This window comes from Cebidichthys violaceus, unplaced genomic scaffold (genome assembly GCF_023349555.1).
Source record: "Cebidichthys violaceus isolate CVI_PGR_0920_01 unplaced genomic scaffold, fCebVio1.0.p SCAF_40, whole genome shotgun sequence".
NCBI classification, from domain to species: domain Eukaryota; kingdom Metazoa; phylum Chordata; class Actinopteri; order Perciformes; family Stichaeidae; genus Cebidichthys; species Cebidichthys violaceus.
Window position 1 is genome coordinate 41,895 of NW_027176595.1, and position 11,401 is coordinate 53,295.

The following is an 11,401-nucleotide window of genomic DNA, read 5'->3' on the forward strand; positions in this document are numbered from 1 at the left end:
TGAATGTGAATCCAGATGTTGTACAAGTCAGTCTGTGTGATTCTCCAGGCCTTTTAATCACTGGTTCAGATTCTGTCAGAGTCTGACCATCAACACCTAATAAGATATAATAAAAAAAAAACATCATGAGAAATATGTCAGTTACATGAATGGAAACTTTGTCAAATCAAGAATTGTCAAAATCTTCACCTGCCCAGCAGATAGTGAAGAGCAGCAGTCCTGTCCTATAGTCCATCATGTTACACTGTGTGTCCACTGTCCTCTGTCCTCCTCTCTGCAGTCACATAAGTAGAGCTGGAAGACGTCTGAGTTTTGAATTGACTCCTCCTCACAGGGAGGATATACTTCATTAGGCTTTGCATACATGAAAAAATATATACTGTATATTTAATTGAGGTGAAAGGAATGACTGTAGTCAAATATAACAAAATACATATATTCAAGTCGTGTACTGAAAGGGTGGAGTCAGTGATTCTTGAGACAGTTTGTTGATATCTGAACTCTTGATTTACCTTCCCTCTCACTCCCACTGCCGTTCTTCTTCATGACTGTGAATGAGCATCAGCTCTTGCTGATTGGCTGGAATAGTGCTGTTTGGCTCAGCCCGAGCTCCTTTGTTTGTTTCCCATTTACAGAGCTGGGGCTTTTCTTCAGTGCACACACAAAACAGACGGTTAGTGGACCCTGAGGACATATTCACTGAATTTGACCAAAAGTGCATTGGATTAGAATCGCTGACCTCACCTTTAAGTACAAATTCAACTTGACTTGAGTATTTCCAATTCATGCAACTTTAAACTTCTATTCCATGTCATCTCAGTGGAAAATACAAACAAAATGAAAGTTCCTTTTTCGTAACTTTAGCTAAAATATCTGAATTCTTCTTTCAACATTGGTGAATGAGCATCCTGCAATCGGTGACCTGTCCAGGTCAATAGTAAGGCCACTCACTCAACTAAACAACGTATCAACTACACCCTGCAGCAGAATACGCACTGCACTCTCATGTCTCTCTGACTAACCCAACACACATGCAAAGGCTCAAACCCGACACACACAGAACTCATGGCTCTGCTTCTTCTTTTCATTGCCTTCCTGGTATTTAAGAAGAGGAGAGACAATGTCTTGCTTAAATCTAGGTTCATACGAAAGACACTCGATCAAAGTTGTCCAAATGGGGTTCAGTTAGGTCCACAAAGAGACATGATGACTGGCTCTCTTAGCGCAACCTGTTGCTGCTCTGGATGGCTGTCATTTAGAGTGGAAAGTTGTCTCTTGTACTCAGCATTCATATTTGTGAATAAATGATTTGCAGTTTGAATAATGAAAACTGCTGGGCATTAGTAAGCATTTAAAAGACATTTTAGTGACAATTGCAAGTGACAAATAATTGTGTTGTGATTTTATAGACCTTGAACATTTTGCTCTTGAGGCTTTTTAGGGGGCTGAAGTATTAATCAGGTATCTCAGAACCCCCGTGACCCCCCTTATTTTGCACACTGCTCTAGCCCCTTCGCTAAAAAAAAAGCTAGTCTAGTGAAGGGATGGATGGATGGAATGTTAATTGTATGTTCCTCTAATTGAGCACATTGAAGTCTTAGCTGACATGTTTCAATTGCACATGTCTAAAATGCTTTATATCAAGATCCCATTCATGTTTCTTTCAGAGAAGCAGAAATCATGCTTGAGGTCTCACTCCCTGTCATTTCATCAACATCTTGAATGCTGTCTCAACATCAGCTGTACTGCTCTCAATCACCCTCTCCACTCTCTACCTCCACACTCCTTCCTTCAACCCCTTTCCTCTGAGGCCAACCTCCTGTCTCCATCATCCAGGACCAAGCTGCTCCAATCATTTCATGTTCAAGGAGTTACTCCAAACTCCCCTTTCAAACATTTTCAATGCTAGATCTTACATACTCAGCTATTTTTCACCTGTATTTGATTTTGTTGTTTTGGGTTCTTTAATTTGTCATGTATGGCGTCTGAGTATCTTGAAAAGTGCTCTGATGTGGTTTTTTAACAAAATATTTTCTTGTCCTTATTATTTTGTGATAGTGGAGAATAGTTATTAATGTCATGGAGAATAAATATTAATATAGTTACAATTTGTATCCCTTTAATAGACCCTGTTTAGAGACATTTTGGTCATAAAATAATAAAAACAATTTTCATTAAAATCAGTGGTTCAGGACAAGTGATACTGAGACAACTGAATGTCCCCAGTGGTGGTGATGAATAGAGGAAGTAGTTTTTGAACGACTCTCCTATTATTGTCTCTCACTGTGTCTCTTCTGGCGCAGTAATACACTGCTGTGTCCTCGGTCTTCAGACTGTTCATCTGTAGATAGAGTTTACTGCTGGAGTCATCTCTGGAGATGGTGAATCTACCCTGGACTGACTGGGAGTAATAGATATGAGAACTGCCTGTGTGTATAAAAGCGATCCACTCCAGTCCTTTTCCAGGAGCCTGTCTGACCCAGTTCATACGGTAGCTGCTGAATGTGAATCCAGATGTTGTACAAGTCAGTCTGTGTGATTCTCCAGGCCTTTTAACCACTGGTTCAGATTCTGTCAGAGTCTGACCATCAACACCTGTCAAGAGAATAGAAAATGTGAAATAAGGTGGTGACACAAAGAAAAGCCATCAAAGACAAAGATCAGTGACTATCTTCACCTGCCCAGCAGATAGTGAAGAGCAGCAGTCCTGTCCTATAGTCCATCATGTTACACTGTGTGTCCACTGTCCTCTGTCCTCCTCTCTGCAGTCACATAAGTAGAGCTGGAAGACGTCTGAGTTTTGCATTGACTCCTCCTCACAGTGAGGAACTGGATTTGACTTGAATCAGTAACAGTTTGGTGAATCTGAAGAATGAATGTTTACTGAGTCCTTTTAGCATCTTTCAGTATAATTTGTGCAAAAGGTTGACAAACACAAAATGACAGTTTGTTGTCTTTCATTACTTAACACAGTCTGCATCACATGAAAACAGGACAATCAGTTTTATAATATCTCTAAAGTAAGAATTGTATTTATATTTGAATAATTACCAAATATTAACAAATGTTGCTCATTATGTTATACTGATGATTTTCTCACAAAGTTTTCATGATTTATACATTTCATAATTTGTTGTGTTTATTAATTAAGCTTTATTAAGCATTTAATTACCTCAGTGCAGCAAAACAGTGACTCTAAATGGACAGAATGTGTTTTTCAGTGAGTACAAAAACATTGAATTGTTTTTAGATGTGTTAGATGATCAACTTTTAAAAATGCAGTTTTTAATAAAAATAATGTTATCATTCAGAAGACACTTTTGGGAAAATGTCTTCACTGTATATTAAATAATATAAATATTATTGTATTTTATAATACATGTTTTATTCCTTTTACTTTTTTGTTGCTCAAACATATTTTCTCTTTACTGTGACAGTGATCTGGTGTTGAAATCATTAGTGGTGTGAGGGCTCCTCCTCTGGTGGCTTCATGTTACAAGTGTTCAGACACTGAGAGGTTTTTGTTCAGGTCTACTGATGGTTTGTGTTATTGTGGCTCTCTGGCACAGTAATACACAGCAGTGTCTTCAGGCTGCACATTCTGTCCAGTTAGAGTCACTGTTTTGCTGGAAGAGTCTAAACTGATACTGAACTTGTTCTTCAGTGAATCTTTGTAGTATGAAGCTCCAGTAGATTTCGTTCCAATCCATTCCAGTCCTTTCCCTGCAGGCTGTCTGATCCAAGCTGTGTAGTAGCTGCTAAGATCATAAGAGACCTGACAGGTGATGGTCAGACGTTGACCTGGCTGCACAGTCACAGAGGCTGGCTGTGTCAACTGTTCACATTTCACACCTGTTTAAAAAAGGAAAAGTTTTGTCACAAAATATACTTGAAGCAGAATTGTTGATTTTGAGAAATCCAGAGAGACTCACATCCAGCTGTCAACAGCAGCAGCAGAGCTACAGACAACATGGTTTATGTTGAAACTGAAGAGATATGAACTTCACTAACAGCCTGATGTGATGTTTTTATAGCCAAGTAACAAGGGAGCTCACTGAGTTTGCATATAATCAAACATATGAAGCATCAACACTGGTCTAACTGCAGCCAATAGAAGAGTCTGTTCAGTGTTATTATATCTGCAGAGTGAAACTATAGTTTTCATGCCTGAAAATCAACTCTGCTTTACATTTTATATTATTATATATTACTTTATTTTGAAAATGTCCCGGTATTTACAGAATCAAACAACCTTTAACTTTGCTCTTAACTATCAATGCTTAAGTGTATTATGTATTTTCTGCGTATATAATTCTTGTATAATTTCAAACAATGATCAGATTCAAGATTTACTTCAAACATATGAGTTCAGCTTCATTGTAAGAACTTCATTTTTTATTTATTTGCTCACTTTCTGTACTTACTGACTGTATTTGCTGTAAAGAGAAATACAGTGACAGCAGCCAGGGTCATGTAAATAGTATGAAAAGTTAAGTCTGCTGGTTTGCAAGTTTGAATCAAAGACTTTTGATTGGTTTTAGTGTTTGCAGATGTTTGAAGACGCACACATACAGAGAAACATGGAGCCTTGAGAGGAAAACAGCTGTTCAGACACTGAAACCTGTGTGACAAAATACAAAGAAACAACCTTTAGCTGTGATTAAACTATGGTCGTCAAAGCTTTTATGTAATGATGAAAATATGTTGCTTTCATGAATGTGGTCGTGTCAGACATGAAAAATATGTATTATTATATTATTACTACTATAGCCAAATAAAATACAAACGTTGGCAAACAAAAGAAAAAGATCAGAAAGATCAGAAATAACGACACAGGTTTACTCCTGCCAATATGCAGATTAGGTAATTTTTATTGATATTCACATAACTTTATTTCATAAAACTGTCATTATTCTCTCCACATCTTATATTATACCCTCCTAAAGATGAAAAAACGTTCTAAATGAAGTATTCATCTCCGTATATGATTCCTTTAGTTGTAAACAATAAAGTAAAATGCTGTCATCTTTCCACTTCTCCTCCACTTTATGGATCACTGCTGTCTTTAGTCACAAATGCTTTTCATGAAGCAGTTGAGTACAATATGTGATGAAAATAGTGAAATGTTTTACTTTTATTATGCTGTCTTTGGCCCTTTTATGAACAAGTTATCTGTATTCTGTTTTTTGCGTTTAATATTTATTAAAACCAGATCCACCCGAGGGTCCCCCATTTGGACGCAGAGTACATCAAAACTTAGAGAGTTTTGTGTTAAAAGTAACTGGCAGAGAACCCACGAAGAACGAATATAGTGATGTTATAGTTCTGCAGAAACCTCAGCGTCCTGGGAACAACATGAACTAGGTCACTTCTACATGAGACAAACACATCTCCCATCAGCCAAGCAAACAAATAACAAAATATCATAAATCATACTCGATATGACTGGGACAGACCGGAGAAAAAGGCTGCTACACTCCGTTAGCAACGTGCTACCTACGAACATGCAGCATGAAAAAGCACGAGCGCCTGACGGAGATTACGGACATAGTTTCCATTTCTCTCCCCGGTAAACCATCGCAGAGATATTCAGCTTCGAACACAAAAAGTCACACAGCTTTCATCGAATATTGTACTTACTTTTGGTCGAATCTCAGCGAAAAAATGGAATATCTCCGTACTTCCAACGCATGTTTGTCCAGCTGCTGGTGCTCCGTGTGAATCCGTTCGATTCGTGTCTCTCCGACACTCCTCGGATTCTTGGGAGGGTTGGAAGCTCAGCAAATCAGATTTCAGAGCTGGACCTTTTTGAGCTTTATTGGCTAATAGTGCTGTCAATCATCTAGCTTTCAATTCCAGGCAATTCTATTGGCTCCTACGGTTCGAAGGATGTCTCAATGGTGAAAATCGGAGAAGGGGGGGCTGAGATACAGCCCTGAACAGAGAGTCGAAGCAGGATTTGACCTTAAACTAAATAACTAAAAAGGGCATAGAAAGAGCTTAAAACACTCAAAAAAGGTCCAATCTTCGGTCTATTGATTCAATGAACATCATGAGTGATACATAGAAGTGATATAGAGTGTTTTTGAATTTTAAAAATACTTTTTTATTCAAATCTTGGAGTATTTGATCAGTTTTCTAATTTGAAATGCTCTATATTTCATAAATGTTTCACTGTATCTATGTATAGCTGTGTATATAGAGCCTATATCAGTTGTTCTAAGAGCCCAGCATATTAAAAGTCTTGGATACCCATACTTTCCAAAAAACAATACCCTAAAAGTGCTGTTTTTCAAGATCGAGCTTTTGAGTTTTCCAAGTTCTGCTGTGTTCCATCCTTATCTTATGTGAACCAGTAACATGTATTCTGATAGTTCCATGATTTTTCTCATCTCAAAAATATATAAAAAAAGTTTTTTTATTTTTTTATTTATTTATTTATTTTTTTTTTTTTATACAATTAATTAGGTATTTCTTATCTTTATTCGAGCTGAGGCCTGCAAATAGGCCTCGTTTTTAAAAGGTTAATTAATATTTTTCAGGAAAAATTTTTAGGAATGTGTGTAATGCAAGGATATATGTAAAGTAAACCATATCATGTAAAAATGATATATACAGAAATTAAGTATAAAATATAAATACTATAATAATATATAATGCTCTTCCTCTATACCGTCCAAATAACAGTGAATATTATTGTAGGATTTTGTACAGCTGCTCAACCAGCTCCAGTCACTGTGAGTCTCTAGCACAATAATAAACAGCAGAATCTTCAGTCTTCAGACTGTTCATCTGCAGATACACCTGCTGTCTGCTGTTGTCTCTGGAGATGGTAAACCGGCCTTGAACTGACTGAGAGTAGTATTTGGTGCTACTAGCAGTATCAGCAGCAATCCACTCCAGTCCTTTTCCTGGAGCCTGTCTGACTCAGTTCATATAGTAGCTGCTAAATGTGAATCCAGAGGCTGTACAGATCAGTGTGTCTGATTCTCCAGGCCTTTTAATCACTGGTTCAGATTCTGTCAGAGTCTGACCATCAACACCTGTCAAGAGAATAGAAAATGTGAAATAAGGTGGTGACACAAAGAAAAGCCATCAAAGACAAAGATCAGTGACTATCTTCACCTGCCCAGCAGATAGTGAAGAGCAGCAGTCCTGTCCTATAGTCCATCATGTTACACTGTGTGTCCACTGTCCTCTGTCCTCCTCTCTGCAGTCACATAAGTAGAGCTGGAAGACGTCTGAGTTTTGCATTGACTCCTCCTCACAGGGAGCATAGAACTAGAATGCACTTGGCTCTCAGTTTATTGTTTGGTGGAAGTGTAGAATCAGTTCCTCCAAGTCAGTTGATTTTAAGTTTGTCTGACATATTTTAATTCAATTTGCGTTAAAGGAACCGTGTGTAACATTTAGGGTGATTATTTGGCAGAAATGGAATATAATATTCATAACTATGTTTTCTTTAGTTGATAATGACTGAGCTGCGGTGGAGACGCTGAAGTGAACCAGGGGAAGTGAAGATTACTCAAGTTGACGACTACTTTGCTTGTTACTGTTGTTACTGTTGCAGTTGTAACAGTGCTTACAACTTTATTGCTTACTGCAATAAAGCACAAAGCCAAAACTTTATCAATACATACAATACCAATGTGAAACGTGTTTCAGTCGGCTCTGTCCGCACACAAACGCAGCATGATCGGCCCAATGCATTTAAAAAATATAAAAATATATCTGATGTCTGTGTTCTTCATTATTGATTATTATCATTTATGAACTTCACTCAGAAATGTGTGTTTTATTGACATTTTAGATTCGCTTCCAGTGAGAGATTAATGACTTTATGAAGTGACTTTGCTGTTGTAAAGATAACTGTTGCTGCTTTAGAAACAATTAGTTATATTTAAATAATGAATACATTCTTATCCTGTTCTGAATTTATTTGTTTTTCAAATGTTATGTGTGTTTTTAAAGGCAATTATTTAGTCATTAAGAAGAACAGAGTATTGATAAGAGTAGCTCCTTACCAGAGGGCCACCGTAGTTCTTGTCATCATGTTTTATCATACACCAATGTTTAGAACATATTGTGGATCGTGGACTTTTCTCATTATTTTTTGATTCACACAAGCTCGCTCTGTGATCAACTATTTTTCAATATTTTTCTCTTTTCAAACTGATTTTGTATAATTTATGGTTTGTACTTGTGTATTCATATTTGAGATAGTGAGCTACAACTTGTATCACATGAATCACATGAAGCTGCAGTCACTACTGATCCAGCTATAACAATTTTATATTTGTCGGATATTTTTTTATTCATATTTTTATTAGATATTGTTTATGGTTGATGCTGGCCTTGATCATGATTTTATTAAAAACAACAGATACAAAAAATAAGAGTATTTCTTAGTATATTAGCACAGTAAGAATGAGCGCTGTAGGATTTTGTACAGCTGCTCAACCAGCTCCAGTCACTGTGGGTCTCCAGCACAATAATAAACAGCAGAATCTTCCGTCTTCAGACTGTTCATCTGCAGATACACCTGCTGTCTGCTGTTGTCTCTGGAGATGGTAAACCGGCCTTGAACTGACTGAGAGTAGTATTTGGTGCTACCAGTATCAGCAGCAATCCACTCCAGTCCTTTTCCTGGAGCCTGTCTGACCCAATGCATCCAGTAGCTACTAAGAGTGAATCCAGATGTTGTACAAGTCAGTCTGTGAGATTCTCCAGGCCTTTTAATCACTGGTTCAGATTCTGTCAGAGTCTGACCATCAACACCTGTCAAGAGAATAGAAAATGTGAAATAAGGTGGTGACACAAAGAAAAGCCATCAAAGACAAAGATCAGTGACTATCTTCACCTGCCCAGCAGATAGTGAAGAGCAGCAGTCCTGTCCTATAGTCCATCATGTTACACTGTGTGTCCACTGTCCTCTGTCCTCCTCTCTGCAGTCACATAAGTAGAGCTGGAAGACGTCTGAGTTTTGCATTGACTCCTCCTCACAGGGAGGAACTGGATTTGACTTGAATCAGTAACAGTTTGATGAATCTGAAGAATGAATGTTTACTGAGTCCTTTTAGCATCTTTCAGTATAATTTGTGTAAAAGGTTGACAAACACAAAATGACAGTTTGTTGTCCTTCATTACTTAGCACAGTCTGCATCACATGAAAACAGGACAATCAGTTTTATAATATCCCTAAATTGAGAATTGTATTTATATTTGAATAATTACCAAATATGAACAAATATTAATGATTATGTTATACTGTTGATTTTTTCACAAAGTGTTCACGAGTCATACCTTTCATAATTTGTTGAGATTATTAATTAAGCTTTATTAAACATTTAACTACTTCAGTGCATTGATACCGCAGATACCATTGATGTTTTTCAGTGAGTACAAATACATTTATTAATTGTTTTTCATTTCTTGTTTGATAATTAATTACAATAAGGTTGTCTTATAATTGTTGTTAATCATGATAAACTGTCCTAACACTCTTTGACATGTGTTTTCAAAGCCCTGACTCATGCTTCATGCTTCTCATACAGAGATGAGTGTTGAGTGATCATATTCTCCACATCAATCCCTCCTTGAAGAAGATATTGACACTAGTGAGATCCAAAGAACAAAGAAGGACTGATCATCTCAGGTGTACTTGATTCATTTTAGAGTCAAGTTTAGAAGCCCATCAGAGTCTGGTGTCTTTGAGGAAAACATTATTCCTCCATTTTCTTTCAGATAATCAACTTTTTAAAATGTATAATTTTTTAGATTCCGCTGAAGTTGCGATTTACCTGAATAAATATCTAAACATTTTTGTAAAAGTCTTTTTTTTCTCCATTTTTCATGTTCTTCATTTCAGGGTTTTGTGATGTATTCAGAAAAAAAAGTGTACAAACTGCTAATCACATGGAAGCTTTGTATTTTTGTTACCAAAATGTAATTTTCTTGCTTGAACTTCTTGCATCCTCATTAAGACACATTAAGAGACCCAGTCTCACCACACTTACACACAAAATGTAATCATTTGTATTTATTGCAAAATAGAAACACTGAGACAACTGAATGTTCCCAGAATAGAGGAAGTAGTTTTTGAACGACTCTCCTATTATTGTCTCTCACTGTGGGTCTCTGGCGCAGTAATACACTGCTGTGTCCTCGGTCTTCAGACTGTTCATCTGTAGATAGAGTTTACTGCTGGAGTCATCTCTGGAGATGGTGAATCTACCCTGGAATGACTGGGAGTAACGGAGAGGAGGTGAAGTGCCTGCTGTGTATACAATTGCGATCCACTCCAGTCCTTTTCCAGGAGCCTGTCTTATCCAGCTCATATAGGAGCTGCTGAATGTGAATCCAGATGTTGTACAAGTCAGTCTGTGTGATTCTCCAGGCCTTTTAATCACTGGTTCAGATTCTGTCAGAGTCTGACCATCAACACCTGTCAAGAGAATAGAAAATGTGAAATAAGGTGGTGACACAAAGAAAAGCCATCAAAGACAAAGATCAGTGACTATCTTCACCTGCCCAGCAGATAGTGAAGAGCAGCAGTCCTGTCCTATAGTCCATCATGTTACACTGTGTGTCCACTGTCCTCTGTCCTCCTCTCTGCAGTCACATAAGTAGAGCTGGAAGACGTCTGAGTTTTGCATTGACTCCTCCTCACAGTGAGGAACTGGATTTGACTTGAATCAGTAACAGTTTGGTGAATCTGAAGAATGAATGTTTACTGAGTCCTTTTAGCATCTTTCAGTATAATTTGTGTAAAAGGTTGACAAACACAAAATGACAGTTTGTTGTCCTTCATTATTTAGCACAGTCTGCATCACATGAAGACTTGGACAATCAGTTTTATAATATCCCTAAAGTGAGAATTGTATTTATATTTTAATAATTACCAAATATTAACAAATGTTGCTCTTTATGTTATACTGATGATTTTTTTCATAAAGTGTTCACGAGTCATACCTTTCATAATTTGTTGAGATTATTAATTAAGCTTCATTAAACATTTAACTACTTCAGTGCATTGATACCACAGATACCACTGATGTTTTTCAGTGAGTACAAATACATTTAATAATTGTTTTTCATTTCTTGTTTGATGATTAACTTTTGAAAATGCAGTTTTTAGTAATGTTATCATTACTGTGTGTCACACACAGAAGACACTTTTAGGAAAATGTCTTCACTGTATATTAATTATAAATAATAAGGTATTTTATAATACATGTTTTATTCCTTTTACTTTTTTGTTGCTCAAACATATTTTCTCTTTACTGTGACAGTGATCTGGTGTTGAAATCATCAGTGGTGTGAGGGCTCTTCCTCTGGTGGCTTCATGTTACAAGTGTTCAGACACTGAGAGGTTTTTGTTCAGGTCTACTGATGGTTTGTG

At 37.0% G+C, this 11,401-nt stretch overlaps 1 gene segment (V, D, J or C); it reads right to left on the minus strand.

The window, feature by feature from the left end:
* Positions 1–518: 518 nt before the first annotated feature.
* Positions 519–2,723, minus strand: LOC137885618 (Ig heavy chain V region 6.96-like). The segment is given in 3 exon segments: positions 519–648; positions 2,285–2,595; positions 2,678–2,723. Coding segments are annotated over 3 exon segments (444 nt in total).
* Positions 2,724–11,401: the final 8,678 nt, after the last annotated feature.